General features: G+C 42.8%; 1 protein-coding gene across 4 annotated transcripts in view; it reads right to left on the bottom strand.

Annotated features, from left to right (window-relative positions):
* Window positions 1-22,595, bottom strand: part of LOC139456213 (nitric oxide synthase 1-like) — a 149,271-nt gene that overhangs the window by 46,954 nt on the left and 79,722 nt on the right. For 3 of the 4 annotated variants that reach the window (XM_071237791.1, XM_071237790.1, XM_071237792.1), the window contains exons 2-3: window positions 5,512-6,814; window positions 820-962 (exon numbers count right to left, since the gene is read on the bottom strand). In XM_071237791.1, coding sequence (XP_071093892.1) covers window positions 820-962; window positions 5,512-6,705 — 1,337 coding nt within the window. In that variant the 5' untranslated portion in view covers window positions 6,706-6,814. Of the gene's footprint in view, window positions 1-819; window positions 963-5,511; window positions 6,815-22,595 lie in introns of those variants that run through there. The other variant, XM_071237793.1, reaches the window with a different exon arrangement.

Here is a 22,595-nt window from a genome sequence, read left to right on the forward strand (position 1 = left end):
ATGACTGATACTCGTCAGTGGGCACTGGTTTAGTGCAGAACATGTTCTGTAGTCTGAAAAATTGGTTTCGTCAAATCAAGCGGGTTTTTCTAAAGGGCAGTGCAGGTTCCACGGAAAAAAAATCAATCATCTGAAAAGTCGAAACATCGATCGCTAAATTGGAAATAATTTATTGGTTATATTTATGTAACAAACTGACGCATCGACATTCAAATCTTGGATTGGTTCGAACCGAGGCCTTACTTTGCACTAGTCTTTATCACAGGTCTACATATATATCCTTCCGTGAAATATGCATTTCACAACGTATTAAACTTGTACAGTAAAGTACGGTTATAACGAACTCAAAGGGACTACTAATTTTAGTTCGTTATAACCATAGTTCGTTATAAGCATATATACAGCATAACTACAGAAAATAGTCGGGACCAAAAAAGTAAGTTCGTTATATCTGTCAGTTCGTTATAAGCGTGTTCGCTATAACCGTAGTTTACTGTATGTCTATTGTATTTGTCTCTAATACATAATGACATACCAACTCATTGATCGACAATATTCTATCACCAGTCAATATTTGCATAGATGACACCCCCGAGCCACCAACCCCTCCCCCCCCCAGCCATCCCCAGTCCCCGCCGGCAGCGCCAGACAAGGGATGAAGTAAAGCTCCAGCATGGTTTTCCCCTTTGTCACGGTTGTCGTTAGACACGTCGACATTTGGAGTAATCTTACAAATTGAATCATAACAACAGAAACATGTCTAGTGTTCTACGGAAAGCGGATTGTTGTGGAGGACAGGGGGATGTTTTGGCTACCTACCTTTTGATCGACGTGTAGTACTGATCAATGAAATCCTTGGCGTGAAGCAGCAACTCCTCCCTCGGACGGGGGACTCCAGGGGGCCGCTTGCTCGCCTCCGCCATGATAGATCCCATACATCGCTCGGGGGTGCAGGGCACGGGCTGAAATGGGGGTCGGGGTAAATGTGAAAATATGTGACAGTGATGTGAGGCTCAGGGTATAGTTTTGTTTGTTACTTTGTTGTTGTTTTTTTAACGCCGCAGTCAGCAATATTCCAGTTATATGACGGCGTCTGTAAATAATCGAGTCTTGACTAGACATTCCAGTGCTTGACATCATGAACATCGATCCACGCAATTGGGATACGATGCCATACATCAACCAATTCTGCGAGCCTGACCACCCGATCCCGTTAGTCGCCTCTTACGACAAGCATAGTCGCCTTTCACGACAAGCATGGGTTGCTGAAGAACATCTATATCCAGAGATGTTAGGTGCATGGTATATGCTTAAATGGGACATCAGGGTTAATTCGGAAATCTATGTACAGAGATGTTAGGTGCATGGTATATACTTAAATGGGACATCAGGGTTAATGTGGAAATCTATGTACAGAGATGTTAGGTGCATGGTATATACTTAAATGGGACATCAGGGTTAATGTGGAAATCTATGTACAGAGATGTTAGGTGCATGGTATATGCTTAAATGGGACATCAGTGCTAATGTGAAAAATCTATATACAGAGAGGGTTGGGAGAATATGTTGAATGGGGAACATCAGATTTAGTGTAGATATATAAATGCTATACACCAATTTATCCGTGGCATGTGTAGCTTCTATTCATAATGTCACAAATGTTTAAAAAGGATGTTTTTTTCTTGGACCATATATACATTTTAATGAAACCAGGTCATCTCATTCGACCCAAATGAGCAGCCATAAACTTAGAGTATTGTGTATACACAAGAAACCCCCCTTTTAAAGGAAATTCAAAACGCCAGAGAATATTCAGTGTCGAATATCTACAAAAAACACATTCCTAGGGCGTAAAAGATGAAATGGTGAGTCAGTGATGACGCCAGGTATTTTCAAAACCAAATGGACACCTGTCTCAGAGCTATCAATATCAGGTGGACACAAGATCATTCATTTTCGAAACCTGATGACAACAAGTGTTAGAGTTATCGGCATTTGGTAGATACACATCTATACGTACTATCAATATCAGCAGACAAACAGTATACACGTAATATCAATATCAGTAGACAAACAGTATATACGTACTATCAATATCAGTAGACAAACAGTATATACGTACTATCAATATCAGTAGACAAACAGTATATACGTACTATCAATATCAGTAGACAAACAGTTTAACGTACTATCAATATCAGTAGACAAACATTATATACGTACTATCAATATCAGTAGACAAACAGTATATACGTACTATCAATATCGGTAGACACCTTTATGCTACTATAAATATCAGTTGACACATATATATATATACTGTCAATATCAGAAGATAAACCTCTATAGGTACTGTTAATATCAGTTGATACTTATCTTCATGTACTATCAATACAAGTAGATACACATTTATACATATTATCAATCCAAGTAGACACACCTCTATACGTACGGTCAATACGAGTAGACACACCTCTATACGTACTGTCAATACAAGTAGACACACTTCTATTCGTACGGTCAATACCTGTAGATACACATCTCTACGTACGGTCAATACGAGTAGACACACCTCTATACGTACGGTCAATACGAGTAGACACACCTCTATACGTACTGTCAATACAAGTAGACACACTTCTATTCGTACGGTCAATACCTGTAGATACACATATCTACGTACGGTCAATACGAGTAGACGCACCTCTATACGTACGGTCAATACGAGTAGACACACCTCTATACGTACTGTCAATACAAGTATACACACCTCTATTCGTACGGTCAATACCAGTAGATACACATCTCTACGTACGGTCAATACGAGTAGACACACCTCTATACGTACTGTCAATACAAGAAGACACACAAATATACGTGCTGCCAATACAAGCAGGCACAACTTTATACTTATTGTCAATATAAGTAGGCACACATCAAAACGTCCTGTCAATAAAAATAGACATATATCTCTACGTACTGCCAATACAAGTAGACACACTTCTATTCGTACGGTCAATACCAGTAGATACACATCTTTACGTACGGTCAATATCAGTAGATACACATCTCTACGTACGGTCAATACGAGTAGACGCACCTCTATACGTACGGTCAGTACGAGTAGACACACCTCTATACGTACTGTCAATACAAGTAGACACACTTCTATTCGTACGGTCAATACCAGTAGATACACATATCTACGTACGGTCATTACGAGTAGACACACCTCTATACGTATGGTCAATACAAGAAGATTCACAAGTATACGTGCTGCCAATACAAGCAGGCACAAATTTATACGTATTGTCAATACAATTAGGCACACATCAATACGTCCTGTTAATAAAGGTAGACACACTTCTATTCGTACGGTCAATACCAGTAGATACACATCTACAACTGCTGTATTATTGCTGTGTCGATCAATCTAAGCGTGGAAGAACTTGTTGAACATCGATTTTAATTGCACTATCAATGCCAATAGACACTCATACGTGTACCTTTCATCGAGGTTCAACTTATACAGGGATCATAAAACCAAAAGAATCCATCTAAATACTGCCAATGGATACTAAAGTAATTATGTAAACCCAAGTATTATAAATAAAACAAATATCACTTATGTAAGTACTACCAATACCGGATGGACTCTCTTTGCAGTGTTAGCAGTCAAACTAACGGACAGCAATGAGAGTACTATCAATACCAGATTGGTTTGGTTTGTTATTTAACGTCGCACTCAGCTATATTCCAGCTATATGACGGCGGTCTGTATAAAAAATCGAGTCTGGACCAGACAATCCAGTGATTGATATCATGAGCATCTATCCACGCAACTGGGATCGATGACATGCATCAAACAAGTCAGCGAGCCTAACCATCCGATCCCGTTAGTCGCCTCTTACGACAAGCATAGACACCTTTTACGGCAAGCATGGGTTGCTGAAGACCTATTCTACCCCGGAATCTTATACCAGAAGAACAGTCATTTGTTAAATTGACCCACACAATAAACATATGTGCATATTGATAACACATACTTCCATAAAATATTCTCAGTTAATAATCATTTATGTATGCAAACATCAACTGATTACATATGATATTTCAATGGTGAGATTTTGAAATCCTATGTTTGAGCTGAAAGATCGTCAATATTTGTTCACCACTAACGCCTGAGTCGAGACGTACTTCGTGAACGCACTGCCACCGCTACAAGCTGTGACGCTTGTAATGCATCCATATCATGTTACCTTTAGCAAATTACATTAAGGGAGACACACAGATGGAATGTGCGTTTTACTTGGAGCTTGTTAACTGTTTCTGATACTAACGCCTAACGCTGTCAAATAACACGAGGTATGTCATGTGTGATGACTATGGTTTACGGGCAAGGTCATCCCGAAGGTAAGGATTAGAAACAGATGAGCTCGAGGCACTCCTTCACACGAGACCACCCTTCGTTATGAACAACCTTCTAGGGGTGGCTGTCACCTTGCAATAAGTATGAGTTAGTTCTGATGAAACAGTCAGCCATATTCCAGGTATGTCAGGGAGGTATTTCTCGAGGCCTCCACTTAATAAAAGTAATGTAATCCATCAATCGGACATTAAGACTAAAGAAACCATCTACAAGTCATCATCAACCAAAATTACAAAAGGTCTGTCACTTTAATAATTATCAATTATTATGAGACTGTATCCACAAAGACAGTTATCCACCAGAATGACTAATTATACGAATCGTCCACTAAGATCTTTTCCAACAGCCTGGCTGATTATACAAACTGTGATGTATGTTGTCAATCCGTCTGACTAGTTGTAAAATTTGTTCACTAAGACTTTATCGATTAGTTTGAATAATGACTGGAAAAATGACAGTTATAAACAGTGAGCAAACGCGGTTCCAAAAGAAGCCTGAAGCTAGCTGTCCAAAATTTAATCATTTGTTTCTGATGCAATAACATGTATGTCTCATTACATTCCCTTAAATAGCAACTTACCAAACAACACTGATGAAAAGCTCAAGCACAGATGAGTTCAAACAAAATTGAGTCCACATCATTTATTTATTTATTTATTTACGCGAACACATACGGTTCTAAATATGGGACTAGATTATGGCGCAGGAATTGGGTGAAAACGGGGCAAAATTATGTCCTTGCGTTGTTGTGACGTCATGATGACGTAAGTAGTAATTTCCCTGTATCCCGTGGACCAATTACTCGGACATGTAAGTCGGACAGTTAACAGCCACGGACAGCTAATGACCAACCAAACATGATTACATGAAGAGGTTCTAGTCTGGGACCAATTTCTAGTCCCCGAAAATTGGACGCAAATCATTCTTACCACCCCTGATTGTCTGTTAACTCACATGTAATGAATATCAGTTTAACAGTTAATGATCGCTCTAATTGAACAGAGACAATGGCCCAATTTCAATGTCTCAGTTGGCACGGTATTGAGCCAGGTCTCCGTCAAGTACCTAATTTGTGTACTCACCTCAATGTGTTTCTGATGGAGAATGTCCATGGTGGTTTTGTCATCAATCAGATTCTTCAACTTCGTGTACTTCTTGGGACTCGGAGTTGCGGAGGAGGCTCTTCTGTCGTTCCTTCTCGACATGTTTGGGCTTGTCATGGTTGCACTCTTTCGTCGTTCGGGCTTCTTGACTACCTCCTCTTCCGACGTGTGCCCATTCTTATCCGGACTTGTAAGACTGTTCTTTCTCTTATCAGACTTCTGTTCCGACTTTTGGGGCGTCTTGTTGTGAACACAGTTACCGGGCGCGTTGTCGTTATCACTCTGAATCTTCACATCCCCCTTGACCACCACCGTGATCTCATCATTGTCCTGAAATATCTCGATACTCTTCCGAGCAGGGCTGGAGATGGCTCGAACCTTAATCTCACTTACTGCACCTTCAGAATTCATCTTGTTCATTTTCACAACACTATCTGGTCCATTTGTCTGGAACTTGGGACTACTCAGAATAATTTTGGGTGAACCGTGGGCTCCTGTATCTAAGATGGTCTCGTCAAACCTATCTGGTGTTGTCTTAGAGCGAGGAACCTCACCGTTGGGCACGTGCTGGTCTGTGGCGGTTTGCGTTATTGCATCGCGAAGCTTAGAATCTATTTCCTCTAGGCTCCCTTCTTCCATAGAGCAACCCTTCTCCTTCTCCACTTTGGATTTTGAACTGCCCTTTCTGCCTACTTTAGGACTCGCTTCGTCGCCGTTACACAATTTTCTAAAGCTCCGTACCGGTGACGTAAGCGGTGAAGGGGTTGTGGCAAATGTCCTCTTAATTCTGCCAACAAAGGTGTTATCTACAGGCTTAGTGACACGTATGGTCTTTGGCATACCATTTTCCTGGAAGGTGGTTTCTAGGTGGGTGGAATATCCTTCAGGTCCTCGCAGCAGCAGTACCACGGGAGCATCTGTCGGCACGGCTTTCAGTATCTCGACTGCGCTCTCGTAACTCATCTCCGTCAGGTTGATATCATTTATCCGAAGTATGACGTCACCCACCTGAACCAATCCGCTCTCCTCGGCTATACCACCTGACACGAGGTCTGCCACCACCACGTATGGTTTACTAGTCCGTTGCTTGACAAGAAAGCCAAGGCCGCCATGTTTCTGTTTGATAAGTTTCACCCGGATCGTATTTGGCTGTGGGTCAGTATTGCCCGGCATGATGACCACTGATTATGAACACAACAAATGAAAACTTCTTACATAGGCGTCCGTCCGTTTCGAAAATAATCGGTTTCGACTTCTTAGATTATGATGCCCGCATCTCCCTCTGAAACAATAGACATTCGATTAAAACATTGTTCAGAATATGCAGTATGGCATTATGTTACATACCAGTCGATGAAGACTCACAACATCAGTGAGGACAGGATTCAGGTTTGGCGTCTCTCACAATTTATCTACCTTATACACTTCAAGTCTGACATTTCACTGGCAACGTGAAACTTACGCAACAAAAAGCCATTATATAAAATGATTTCAGCTTCATCTAAACGTAATTAAATTTAACCTCATACCTAGTCGTGCAAATGTAGGGCGGGCAATCCTCAAAGTGTTGCTCTGTGAAAAGGATAAGACATTCACAGCACCTCAACAATAGAATTAAAACGATCATCTTTCTCATCAGTTGTTTATTATTTCGCCTACTTAAGTGAAGACACTTTTTTTCGTCAATCTCGAGAAATGTCAGTTTGCTCGTAAGAAGAGATCAGATATCAATAATAAGCGAATGACAACTTGTCAAATCACGAAACTGTAAACTTGCCATATGCAAATGTCAGAAAAGACGAAGGTTTGGCAAGACTGTGGTGCCGTTGGCTCATATGGTACAGTTCCGTAGTTATCTGCGTTGGTGGGTGTATGGCTGTACTATATTACCTAACGTAGCATGCTTCGCCTCTTTGGCCGTTTGGTGCCCTATTCAATGTGTAGTACTACCAAATTCTAAACACAGTTCTATACAAAATTCGAAACAGCTCAATACTATAATAAATGTGCAGTACTAGAATATTCTAATCACAGTTCTACACAAAAATAAGTGTGTAGTACTACTAATTTAGACACCCCTGAAAATCCGGATTAGAATTAACCTTCAGCAACCCATGCTTGTCGAAAGAGGCAACTAACGGGATCGGGTGGTCATGCTGGGTTGAAGCATCTCATCGTATCCCAACTGCGTATATTGATGCTCATGATGTCAGTCAGTGGTGTCAGTCAGTGGCTTGCTGGTCAAGCCTCGACTATTTACAGACTGCCTTCATATAGCTGGAATTTCTCGGCGGGGTACACCTGAAATGGGCCATGTGGAGAATCGAACCTTGGTCTTCAGCGTGACGAGCGAACGCTTTGACCACTAGGCTACCCCAGTGCCTCTAGATAAAAAGGGGCTATAAAAATAGTAACCGTGGTAGATTTAGAGAATATCGTTTTACGGATGTGGTAAAACTTGTTTTTTTCGCTGTGCTCGTTTTCGCAAAGTCAGAAACGAGTTAAAGATAAAATGGCCACGGGATGGGCATCGGTCGCTATTCAGCTTTTTCCAGAGTGACACGAGTTGTTAACCAGAGCATCCTTCACCCCTGTCGGTTACGAAGGCGCTGGTATATGGACAATATGTCTTTTCGACCAAAGAATGATATATTCATTTCTCTGTTTGTTTGTTGTTTAACACCGCACTCAGCGCTATTCCAGCTATATGACGGCAGTCTGTAAATAATCCAGTCTGGATCAGACAATCCCGATCCCGTTAGTCGCCTCTTACGACAAGCACAGTCACCTTTTACGGCAAGCATGGGTTGCTGAAGACCGGATCGTCAAGGGTCATCTGTAAATGGGTTAGGGTGGGGTGGGGTGGGGTGGGGTGGGGAGAGGGTGTGTCTCAGCCTTTGTGTTATGTACATTGTTTGTAAATAAGTCAATAAATCAATGTGGCTGAAAACAAATGCACACGCATTTGTGAAAAAACAAGGTCAAAACAACCTTTAAATTGCTTGCATAATTCATTAACCATAGATGTTAATATAAATGAATTTCAATAATTTCCCGCTTTCATATATAAGCATATTCGAAATAATTTTATATTATGATATATAGTTAATGCAAAGTTCACATTTCACGGTTTGCAACTAAAAAGCTTGGAGTAAATGAAATCCATTTTGGCAATATGGATGGTTCATTTCTTGTATAGTAGGTGAGTGACTGTTTATAACCAATTCCGTTACAATTATTAATGTTCAGTAAATATCATTCAAGCGTTCTATCTTATTAAATGGAAACAACTTGAAACACGAGTTCCCTTTTCGCGAACACCTTGTGTCATCACTGATTTTCTGTGATCATTTCATTAAATATTCAACTCTATTTTTACGTTTACCCTGAACGAGATATATTTCGAAATCGAGACTGGCGTTGACGTGTTATATTTTAAGAATATCAGTGAGTGAGAAAGTTGTGTTTATAACGCCGCTTTTAACAGTATTCCAGTTATATCACGGCGTGTCAGCTTAATGTGGGAGGGAAGCCTGAAGTGATGCTAATCTCAGACGTTTACCACTTCGGTGAAACCCACGAGCACGGGTATGGTGCTGACAAACCTAGAAACATAATCGGGGTGAACCGGGATTTGAACCCACAATCATAGGTTTCTGGCGTGCCCAAGGGACGCAACTCTGCACAGCGAATCGCGGCGCCTTAGACGACTGGGCCACCCGTGCCACCTTTAAGAATATTAATGCCGCAGTCAGCAATATTCAAACAACACCACGTTACATCACCTTGCAACATAAGTGGATCATTTGTGATATGTTTTCAACAAATTAGCTGAATTACCTTTGGTAAACAAACCCAAATTGATTCTCAAATTATGTCCATTCATTTTTGTTAATTGTTGTCTTTCTTTGTTTTAAACTTTTAGTTTAATTTGCTTTTGTTGCAAATAATCGGGTTTGAAACAATGGTTGACAGCATGAGCAACGCTCCATGTCATGTTACTGTAGCAAAATCCAACCAGGAAATAAACTGGAACCACCCGATCATAATGTAGATGAAACGGGGTAGTCGAGCCCTACGGGTGACACGCAAGGTCACAGCAAATCCGCTTTTGGAGTTGGAAAACGGTGTTGCCGCGATATCTCAAGAACTAATCGCAGGATTGTCTTCATATTTGGAACTATGGTGTATATACAGACACCGCGGACACCAGTCGGTTTTGGTGACCTTGACCCCATTTTCAAGGTCACAGCAGGCAAATCTGCTTTTGGAGTTGGAAAACGGTGTTGCCGCGATATCTCAAGACCTAAAAACTGGGTTGTTTTCATATTTGGAACTATGGTGTATATACAGACTCCGCAGACACCAAACGGTTTTGGTGACCTTGACCCCATTTTCAAGGTCACAGCAGGCAAATCTGCTTTTGGAGTTGGAAAACGGTGTTGCCGCGATATCTCAAGACCTAAAAACTGGATTGTTTTCATATTTGGAACTATGGTGTATATACAGACTCCGTAGACACCAGTCGGTTTTGGTGACCTTGACCCCATTTTCAAGGTCACAGCAGGCAAATCTGCTTTTGGAGTTGGAAAACGGTGTTGCCGCGATATCTCAAGACCTAAAAACTGGATTGTTTTCATATTTGGAACTATGGTGTATATACAGACTCCGTAGACACCAGTCGGTTTTGGTGACCTTGACCCCATTTTCAAGGTCACAGCAGGCAAATCTGCTTTTGGAGTTGGAAAACGGTGTTGCCGCGATATCTCAAGAACTAATCGCTGGATTGTCTTCATATTTGGTACTATGGTGTATATACAGGCGGGGGACATTTCGTCACTTTGTGACAAATACTTGTTCCTATTGTGTCCTCGTGTTTGATAGGTATTACTAAAATGTTGACGGATGACAAAGTAGACACAATTGATGACTAACAACTTCATTAATACTGCAAAAAGTGACGTTTCGGTATAGATCCTTATACCGTTGTCAAGCAAGACTCGTGTTATTCCGGGACAAGCCGAAAAGCGACTCGTGCCCTTCTCGTGGCCATTTTTGCGTCTGGGTTCCGTCTAAGCGCAAACGGGCATAGTCAAAAGAACTGTCAACTCTTAGCTTAATGATTCACGTTCATTTCCCCCATGTCATGTATCATCCAGATGTTATTTAAACACATACGGTATTTATACAGTATGATCGAACACATTTAACTTGAGGGTATTTGTCAAGATGCAAGACATAAGAAAAAAACGAAGATTATTCCTGAGGTATTCTTTGACAAAAGTACTTAAAGTCATACGCGCATTCTGATTGGTTTGTCTAATTTTTGCAAACATAACATTCATCGACAGGGGTACGAGTCTTCTTGCAGGTTACGGAAAGGGACGAGAGGTGATGAATGACTTCTTGCAGGTTACGGAAAGGGGCGAAAGGTGACGAATGATTTCTTGCAGGTTCAGAGAGGGGCGAGTGGTGACGAACAACTTCTTGCAGGTTACGGAAAGGGGCGAGAGGTGACGAATGACTTCTTGCAGGTTACGGAAAGGGGCGAGTGGTGACGAATGACTTCTTGCGGGTTACGGAAAGGGGCGAGAGGTGACGAATGAGCTGTTCCTTCATCGGGATACTCAGAAGGAGCTGTTTTGAGTACATGTTTATACCCCGGACAATGCAGAAGCGAATTTCAATCTTGGCCATGTGTTGTCTGCTTTTTTTCTGATGCATTCAAGGTCGCGTGATTTTACGAGGTGCGACTTTGAGTATATCGTATGACATGTGCGTGTTTAATTTCCCGTGCATGACACTTAATGAATCATTCTGCAACATGGCGCACAACACATAGCGCTGTAAGGATTGTGGGATTGTGGGAGAGGGGTGAGGGGGTATATTGATGAGACAGAATGGCCTTGTGTCCCTTCTGTGAGGTAGGGCAGGACATGTTTACCCCTTTCGCGAACACCTGATAAAATCATATAATTTTCACCACTATTTTGCCTTTTACACCCAGTGAAATGTTGACATGCGTGGGGATGGGGAATGGCATTGTGGTGGGTGTGGTGTGGGTGGGGGATTCACAACAACAACAAAAATCAGTTTTTACAGGGAGGTATAGTTGCTTCTTTGGTACAACCTACCAAATGAATGTGTTCCATTCTGGGACAATTTTGTTTAGGAAAGGCACCCTCCCCTCCAATACCAAATGACCCGTCCCTAACTTTGAATGATAACTCTGTCAATACAATATTTCAAACACGATAAATTTCCAGGCACCTAACCACCACTATATATATATCATAGCGCCATGTGCCGCACAGACTGGCATATTATATGTATGATATTAAACCCGATCGTGTACCTGGGGCTCACGTGCCTTACAAGGAATATTGCGGTTTCAGCACACTTTGACAAGACCAAATATGATTAATATGTGCAATAAATAAAGCAACTGGAAATTGAGCCGAAACTTTTGTGGGGGAGCTAAAAGTACACAACATCAACAAAAACAACAACAACAAAAACAACAACATCAACAACAACAACAACAACAACAACAACAATAATAATAATAATAATATTGCGCTGAACTCCATATACAAGGTGCAAATTCAAAGTGCTACCATTATTACCCCGGTCAGTGTCAGTTGCACTCGATTAGCATTCTCAGCTCCCTGGGGAATATACAAACGAAGCTGCATTGCCATGCGCTTGAAGGCTAACGGACACAATACCGACTTATCCTGTTGGGTACCCAGTTTGACTGCTTGGTGAACAGGGGCTATTTTGAACTCAGTCACTTGCTTTCGGAGACGCCACATGTGTTACATGTGCTTCAGTGTAGGGCAGGACCGAAGCCCTAGAAACTCAGGGATCAATCTGCTTAACGGGGTCACCCATCCAACTACTCTCCGCAACCGACGTTACTTAACTTCACCTGATTTGTGACCTGCGCACTGTGCATTGGACCACGTGCCACCCTATTAACAAGTACGCACCTGCACAGAAAAAAACACACACCTTGAATACACTTTGTGTATAATCAATAACACAATATGAATAAAATTATCGTACAATAAAACCCTGTCAATATGACCAGTAAATGCATGTAAATTCAACCTAACTATCTATTTTCCGGACAAACCTTTAAATACGTATTGTTGGTTTGTTGTTAAACGCCGCACTCAGCAATATTCCAGCTATATGAAGGCGGTCTGTAAGTAATTGAGTCTGGACCTGACAATCCAGTGATTAATATCATGATCATCGATTCACGCAATTGCGATCGATGCCATGCATCAACCAAGTCAGCGAGCCTGACCACCCGATCCCGTTAGTCGCCTCTAACGACAAGCACAGTCGCCTTTTACGACAAGCATATAAATGTAGAAGTCACTCAAATGTCTTGATGCCGGACGTAGAATCAACGAGCCTCGAAGTAGCGAAGTGGGGAGTTACAGTTGAGTGATTTCTCCGAATGTAACTTTGTCATCGTTTATTTTATTATTTCTCCATTTAGTTGGGTCAGTTTAACGCACCCCTTCCTCCCTGACTCACTGAATTACTTACTCCCTCCCTCCTCACTCAATCTACCACTCCCTCCCTCACTCCACGACTCACTCAATTACTTACTCCCTCACTCCCTCACTCACTCCACCACTCCCTTCCCTACCCCATCACCCCCTCCCTGACTCACTCCCTTCCTCCCTGACTCACTCAATTACTTACTTCATCACCCCACCACTCCCTTCCCCACCCCATCATTCACTCCACCACTCACTCCACCACTCCCTCCCTTCCTCCCTGACTCACTGAATTACTAACTCCCTCACTCCCTCCACCACTCCCTCCCTTCCTCCCTGACTCACTGAATTACTAACTCCCTCACTCCCTCCACCACTCCCTTCCTCCCTGACTCACTGAATTACTAACTCCCTCACTCCCTCCACCACTCCCTCCCTTCCTCCCTGACTCACTGAATTACTAACTCCCTCACTCCCTCCACCACTCCCTCCCTTCCTCCCTGACTCACTGAATTACTAACTCCATCACTCCCTCCACCACTCCCTCCCTTCCTCCCTGACTCACTGAATTACTAACTCCCTCACTCCCTCCACCACTCCCTCCCTTCCTCCCTGACTCACTGAATTACTAACTCCCTCACTCCCTCCACCACTCCCTCCCTTCCTCCCTGACTCACTGAATTACTAACTCCCTCACTCCCTCCACCACTCCCTCCCTTCCTCCCTGACTCACTGAATTACTAACTCCATCACTCCCTCCACCACTCCCTCCCTTCCTCCCTGACTCACTGAATTACTAACTCCCTCACTCCCTCCACCACTCCCTCCCTTCCTCCCTGACTCACTCAATTACTAACTCCCTCACTCCCTCCACCACTCCCTCCCTTCCTCCCTGACTCACTCAATTACTAACTCCCTCACTCCCTCCACCACTCCCTCCCTTCCTCCCTGACTCACTCAATTACTAACTCCATCACTCCCTCCCTTCCTCCCTGACTCACTGAATTACTCACTCCACCACTCTCTCCCTGACTCACTCAATTACTTACTACACCACTCACTCCAACACTCCCTCCCTCACTCACACCAACACTACCTTCCTCCCTGACTCACTCAATTACTTACTTCATCACTCCACCACTCCCTTCCCCACCCCATCACTCACTCCACCACTCACTCCACCACTCCCTCCCTTCCTCCCTGACTCACTCAATTACTAACTCCCTCACTCCCTCCACCACTCCCTCCCTTCCTCCCTCACTCACTCAATTACTAACTCCCTCACTCACTCCACCACTCCCTCCCTTCCTCCCTGACTCACTCAATTACTAACTCCCTCACTCCCTCCACCACTCCCTCCCTTCCTCCCTGACTCACTCAATTACTAACTCCATCACTCCCTCCCTTCCTCCCTGACTCACTGAATTACTCCCTCCACCACTCCCTCCCTTCCTCCCTGACTCACTCAATTACTAACTCCCTCACTCCCTCCACCACTCCCTCCCTTCCTCCCTGACTCACTCAATTACTAACTCCCTCACTCCCTCCACCACTCCCTCCCTTCCTCCCTGACTCACTCAATTACTAACTCCATCACTCCCTCCCTTCCTCCCTGACTCACTGAATTACTCACTCCACCACTCTCTCCCTGACTCACTCAATTACTTACTCCACCACTCCCTCCTTTCCTCACCCCACCACTCCCTCCCTCACTCACTCCACCACTCTCTCCCTGACTCACTCAATTACTTACTCCACCACTCACTCCAACACTCCCTCCCTCACTCACACCAACACTACCTTCCTCCCTGACTCACTCAATTACTTACTTCATCACTCCACCACTCCCTTCCCCACCCCATCACTCACTCCACCACTCACTCCACCACTCCCTCCCTTCCTCCCTGACTCACTCAATTACTAACTCCCTCACTCCCCCCACCACTCCCTCCCTTCCTCCCTGACTCACTCAATTACTAACTCCCTGACTCACTCCACCACTCCCTCCCTTCCTCCCTGACTCACTCAATTACTAACTCCATCACTCACTCCACCACTCCCTCCCTTCCTCCCTGACTCACTCAATTACTAACTCCATCACTCACTCCACCACTCCCTCCCTTCCTCCCTGACTCACTCAATTACTAACTCCATCACTCACTCCACCACTCCCTCCCTTCCTCCCTGACTCACTCAATTACTAACTCCATCACTCCCTCCACCACTCCCTCCCTTCCTCCCTGACTCACTCAATTACTAACTCCCTCACTCACTCCACCACTCCCTCCCTTCCTCCCTGACTCACTCAATTACTAACTCCCTCACTCCCTCCACCACTCCCTCCCTTCCTCCCTGACTCACTCAATTACTAACTCCATCACTCCCTCCCTTCCTCCCTGACTCACTGAATTACTCACTCCACCACTCCCTCCCTTCCTCCCTGACTCACTCAATTACTAACTCCATCACTCACTCCACCACTCCCTCCCTTCCTCCCTGACTCACTCAATTACTAACTCCCTCACTCCCTCCCTTCCTCCCTGACTCACTCAATTACTAACTCCATCACTCCCTCCCTTCCTCCCTGACTCACTCAATTACTAACTCCATCACTCCCTCCCTCATTCCACTACTCAATTACTCAATTTATCCATCACTCCCTCACTCACTCAAGGACCCACCCACTCACTCACACAGGAAGGAGCATGTACTGTTATACTTAGGTCTCATACAAAATACGACTGCTTGCATGGATATCTCATATCAAATTATACCGATTCGCCAAGTCCAAATGGAATAACAATTCAGCTGTATGTTGAGTGTTGTTGTGATGTGTTACCCGAGCTTACGTCTCCCCTGGGGATCGATCTTACATGGAAATTAAATGTGATGTCTCACTGTATCAGTTACCCAGTATCCATTACATGGCGAGATATTATCACAACACAACACTACACCTGTACGTCTAGTGTTTCAAACGGTGATATTGTTGATTAAAATCATGTGATAAAAGTGACAAAAGTCGTTCCATAATCATAAGAAATCTCTATTGCCCCTTGTACGATTACGACTGTAAATATCCATGTGTTTATGCATCACTATCAAATAGTTATGATACCAGGTGTTCGCGAAAAGGTCAGCTTATCATGCCCTTCCGACTTGCCGCGTCACAAACACATGCAAAGGCAAGTCAATTGTGCATCTGAAAGAACGCATGAACATATGCTACAAATCAGAAAAGGGGCCGTCGGGTGGCCTAATGGTCAAAGCGGTCACTCGTCACGCCTAAAACCTGGGTTCGATTCCCCTATAGGTACGATGTATGAGACCTATTTCTGGTGTTCCCCGTCGTAGTATTGCTAAAAGCGGCGTAAACCCCAACTCACTCACAGGTCATAACAAGGAATTGCATCGGACATTAGCATGCCCACGTTAAATTTGGAAATGTCCTCCACATATCTTTACAAAGCTTTACAGCATTTTTGACTTTTGGGTGGATGATATATTTCCTCTAATATCCTAACTTTCCTGCAGAGGATGGAGTAATTTTCAGAATTGAAATGTTGGTCGACACGACTGGAAACATTTCTGTTGATATTGCTAACTCGTGTCGATAATTTCGCCAACATAAATCAATCCACAAACATTATGTACTTTCAATAACATACATGACGTTATTAGTTTCACGTGGCAGGTTTTCAAAAGGTTTTATGCACTATGTTTTAGTCTTATTTGAATTCAGATTCAGAACAGGACAGGTTTTGCAATTGTTTGTGCCATATGAAGATGTATTGCAAGGATATGAGTTCGTTCGAATGATAAATGTCCTCCAACTTTAATGTCCATTTTAATGTATCTTTGTTTTTGAAATTTACGGTGCCTTCATATTGTACGTATATAAAACATCACCGCTCACACACAATTATACATCAATCACTGGATTGTCTGGTCCCGACTTGATTATTTATAGACCGCTGTTACACGGAGTTAGAATTGCTCTTCAGCAACCCATGCTTGTAAGAGGCGACTAACGGTATCGGGTGGTCAGTCTCGCTGATATAGCTTGAATATTTCTAAGTGCGGCGTCAAACAAAAAAAAAAAAAAAAAAAGATATATCCTAATATGCAAATTATTCATTCCGCTGTCGATTGGGTTTAAAGAAGGGGCCGACCGGGAGACACGTATTCCTGGGATCTGCATATATATTTCCTTACTGTTGGAATGATTTCGATCAATAATAATTCATTTCATTCAGGCCAACTCGTTCGATTTCAATCAGAATTGAAAGGTGGACTACACAACAGGTTTATCTTCTTATTAAACACATGGAGATATCAACGAACAATCTCAGCATATCGCCTCCTCTGAAACGACCTCGAGAAAGAAGGAAATTCTTCTTCGATGTGAGTGGGTGAATTGGGTTTTACGCCGCTTTTAGCAATAATCCAGCACTACAACAGCGGGGGACACCAGAATAGGCTTCACACATTGTACCCATGTGGGGAATCGAACCCGGGTCTTCGGCGTGACGAGCGAACGCTTTAACCACTAGGCTACCCCACCGCTCTTCATCAATGTAGGGGGCACGGGTGGCCCAGTCGTCTAAGGCGCCGCAATTCGCTGTGCAGAGTTGCGTTCCTTGGGCACGCCAGAGACCTATGATTGTGGGTTCGAATCCCGGTTCGCCCCGATTAGGTTTCGAGGTTTGTCAGCACCATACCCGTGCTCGTGGGTTTCACCGATGTGGTAAACGTCTGAGACCTGCATCACTTCGGGCTTTCCTCCCACATTAAGCTGACACGCCGTGATATAACTGGAATACTGTTAAAAGCGGCGTTAAACCCAACTCACTCACTCACTCATCAATGTTATTCACAATGACCGCAGTAAATGGCAGGTAAGTCTGAATATGTTTATTGGTCGAACATAACAGGAGTTTGCATCAATTTGTCAATCTCCATTCAGAGTGATTCCGTGAAAAATATGGGCAAGCGACTTCTCCAGTGAACGTATGCATAACCCACGGCATCCGGCTGTAGTGTATGGGGAAATACACATGGCTTGAAGGTATTGGTATGGTGTCATTATGAGTAAATTCTAAACTCGTCATAAGAAGCAAGGTGGCAATCAACCATATTCCTGCACCATGACTGGAATGTATATGTTTAGGCTTTTATTTTTACTAAAAGCTAAGGCAAGTCTAGATGAAACTAACCAAGTCTAGTTTGCTTGATTCCACATTCCATAGGATAACAGCAGAAGAGGAAAGGTTCATTCGAAGAAAAGAAATTTTATTTTTTAAAAATATTTTTAATATTTTTATATTTCTGCACCAAGACTGTGGAATTTATATTTTTTTAGGCATTTATTTTTACTAAAAGCCTAGACAAGTCTAAATCAAACTAATCAAATCTAGTTTTCTTGATTCCACATTTAATATGAAAACAGCAGAAGAGGAAAGGTTCATTCGAAGAAAATAATTTTATTTTTTTTAAATATTTTAAATATTTTTATATTTCTGCACCATGACTGGAATTTATATTTTTTTAGGCATTTATTTTTACCAAAAGCCTAGACAAGTCTAGATCAAACTAACCAAGTCTAGTTTTCTTGATTCCACATTCCATATGAAAACAGCAGAAGAGGAAAGGTTCTTTCGAAGAAAAAAAAATTAAGTCCTGTTTTCATTGACTACGTGTTAGTCTAAATCACACATTACATGGGGTATTCTTGAAAATGTGTATTATTGAGTGCGTAAGGTTAAAGGCAGGGCCAGCGATGTATTCAAGCCGTATCACATATATTGGGCTTTAAACAACTGTATCGAACTATAGCGTGTAGTGTCACTATGAGTAAATTCTAAACTGGTCATAAAAAACAGGGCTTCAATCATCCATTGCTCGGGGTATTTATGGCAAAGTAATTATTGAGTGGAGCAGTGAGTATGGATTAACGTCAGTTTCAGCGATGTAATCAACCCATATCACATACTTTGGGCTTTAAACAATTGTATCGTACCTGGGACTATATCCATTTAGTTCTTCGCCGCCTAATGCCTGTTATTGAGTGAGTGGGTATGGTTTTCGCAATATTCCAGCAATATCACGGCGGGATACACGAGAAATGGGCTTCACACAGTGTACCCATGTCGGGAATCGAACCCGGGTCTTCGGCGTGACGAGCGGACGCTTTAACCACTAGGCTACCCTACCGCCCCGCCTATTATCGAATCATCTGAAAACCGTAAAAGCATTTATCATGGGAGACACGGAAAATCGCTTCAAAATATTCATGATGGTATGTTTATGAAAGTAAACGTGTTAGACAGTCATGTCCTACCTTTGACTATGCCTTTTGGTACTGTGTGAACAGTCACTGTATATGGGCCATCAAATTAGGTTATTAAATACCCCGATAAAGTGTAATTATACATATATATGTAACATAGCCAATAGGAATCAAAACATCGTTAAGAGGAAATGAAATATACTACACTTACTGTAAGTGTCATCCGACTCTCCTCGTCTCTGCTATTTATGTAATTGTTGAATATGATTCAGTTCGCGTCAATCACACGATGGCAACGGTAGTTCATCACTATACATGAATCAATCAATACCTGATTGATTTTTAAAACTAAAACAATATCGATGTGGTGTCTTGAACATATACGCTGCAGTTCTTGAACCTAGGCGACCGAACAGGGCGTCATTAGACGATAATACCAGTCTAAAACCAAGCATTTATCAAAATAGTGTCGTGTTCGGGAAATGGTTAAGTGTGGAAAATGGACACTTGCGTAAATAAAAGTAATTTGTCAATGTTTTAAGTATCAAAAATGAGAATTTCCGATGTTGGGTGTTCCCGTGTCTAACTCTCGGCAAGACTGTATTGCTGTCGCGTACTCATTCATGCACTACTAACACGCATTACAGTACTTACTGGCTAGAAATGACAGGATATAGATACACTGAAATTATGAAAATAATGCGTCAACAAATTAATGTCAGTACAAACCCCTGAAATTAATGCTTCCGGAAATCAATGCGCGAGCCCTTGAGTTAACGTGTGTCGCATACTTGACCGTTCCCGCTTGACCTGTGGCCTGACCTTCATTTAGTGACAAGAAGAAAATGACCTATACGACATATTGAAATGAGACAGGTCAGGTCATTTGACAAAGGTTGTTAAGGCTCTAAGTGTTGTCACAGTACTCGTAGTTACATATGATTTATATAGTGTTCTATGGCATACATATGTAGGTTGTTTAATCATATAAAACGTATGACGTTCTCTATCATTCATATGATATCCGATCTCATACATGCAGTGTTTGATATCACGAGGGGCGGTCGGGTAGCCTAGTGGTTTAAGCGTTCGCTCGTCACGCCGAAGACACGGGTTCGATTCCCGACATGGGTACAATGTGTGAAGCCCATTTCTGGTGTCCCCCGCCGTGATATTGCTGGAATATTGCTAAAAGCGGCGTAAAACCATACTCACTCACTCACTCACTCACTCACTCACTCACTCACTGATATCACGACAGATCTCGTACATTTAAATAAATTTGAATAAAATTTAAGTTTATTGATGACGTATTGGTATATGTAGTAGAACAACTCAAAGTGATGCTGATCTGAGACACACACACACACACACGCAGACAAACACAAACACATACACACATACACACACAAAAACACAAACACATACACATACATACAAACACACACAAAACATACAAAAACACAAACACACGCTCACATTAATACAATCCAGTCATCGTGTATAGTGTACTGTTACGGAAGGTCAGCAGGACATTTATCCCTACAGAGATAATTCATGCTCATATATTGGTAAAGCAACTGCGATTAAACAGGCTGACCCTTGTGAATAAGGACATAATTCTTTCTCAAGTAAGTTAATAATAAAAATATTTTCGAAGTGATGAAAATCGCGGTTAAATTAGGAAGTTCATCGTGACACATAGTCGCCCTAGGATGGTTCAAAACAATAGAACTGGGATGCGGGTATGTGCATACTGGATGTAAAACATCATCTTGCCTAAGACAGACGCGGGTTTTTGTCACTCTGTGACACTGAACAGCAACACCGAATACTGAAGTAGCAGTATACAGTTTAAACACTATTCTATAGATCCATCCTCTGGTGTCCTGGAGTTACATGCGACAGGCGGTGAGTTCCTCATAAATCTTCTCCAACATCCTTCTACTGATACACATCCCATCGATGACCTCCCCAGACATCATAGGGCATGACGTTACTGGACTGTCGCGAGCTGGACGTGGTGTCACTGTTCTATCTCCGGTGTACAGCTAGAATCATGACCATTCTAGTTAGAGGAAACAAGCAGAAGTAGCCATTGTAACTGATGAAAGGACATCGGTTACAGTGCCTTCGTTTTGCTTATCATCCGTGAGGATTCGGGGTAGAATAAGTCTTCAGCAACCCATGCTTGCCGTGAAGATCCGGGGTAGAATAGGTCTTCAGCAACCCATGCTTGCCGTGAAGATCCGGGGTAGAATAGGTCTTCAGCAACCCATGCTTGCCGTGAAGATCCGGGGTAGAATAGGTCTTCAGCAACCCATGCTTGCCGTGAAGATCCGGGGTAGAATAGGTCTTCAGCAACCCATGCTTGCCGTGAAGATCCGGGGTAGAATAGGTCTTCAGCAACCAATGCTTGCCGTAAACGGCGACTATGCTTGTCGTAAGTGGCTCACGATCGTGTGGTCAGGCTCTCTGACTTGTTGATGCATGTCATCGTATCCCAATTGTGTGGATCGATGTCAACCACTGGATTGTCTGGTCTGGTCTGGACACGATTATTTACTGACTGTATCACATAGCTGCAATATTGCTGAGTGCGGCGGTAAACGACGAACAAAAAACAAATAAATCATTTTGCTTATCTAGAATGTCAATGAATTAAATGAGTGAGTGAGTTGAACAGTATATCAGCCTAGTTGTGCCACTTTTGTCAGCTTCATGTGGAGGGAAGACAGAAAGGATGCAGGTCTCTGACATTGACCACTATGGGGAAACCCAGGGGCGCGGGTTTGGTTCTGATCGACCAATGAACCAGCACATGACACCAGTTGAACTCTATTCACGGCAGGGACATAACTCTTCACATTGCCACGTGGATATACTACAGTCGTACGTGGTGTTACTTTGTTAAGACACAATGGGGATTCGAGCCAACGATCATAGGATTCTGGTCCGCCCGACACGCTTCTGTATTGGGGACTGGGCCACCCATGCCTCGACATTTATGATAATTGTCACAAAGCAGTCAAAGCGAGTAGAAATTTGACGTTGCTTTGACAGTTTTGCAGTTATATATATCACGGCGTTAAAGAATCAAGATGGGAGCCATAGGCATTCCTTGTACGCTTAATTCCAATCCATTTAGTTATATCACGGCGTGTTAGCTTATTGTGGGAGGAAAGCCCGAAGTGATGCAGGTCTCAGACGTTTACCACTTCGGTGAAACCCACGAGCACGAGTATGGTGCTGACAAA

The sequence above is a fragment of the Haliotis cracherodii genome, unplaced genomic scaffold (genome assembly GCF_022045235.1).
Source record: "Haliotis cracherodii isolate W230 unplaced genomic scaffold, xgHalCrac1.p SCAF_11, whole genome shotgun sequence".
Taxonomy (NCBI): domain Eukaryota; kingdom Metazoa; phylum Mollusca; class Gastropoda; order Lepetellida; family Haliotidae; genus Haliotis; species Haliotis cracherodii.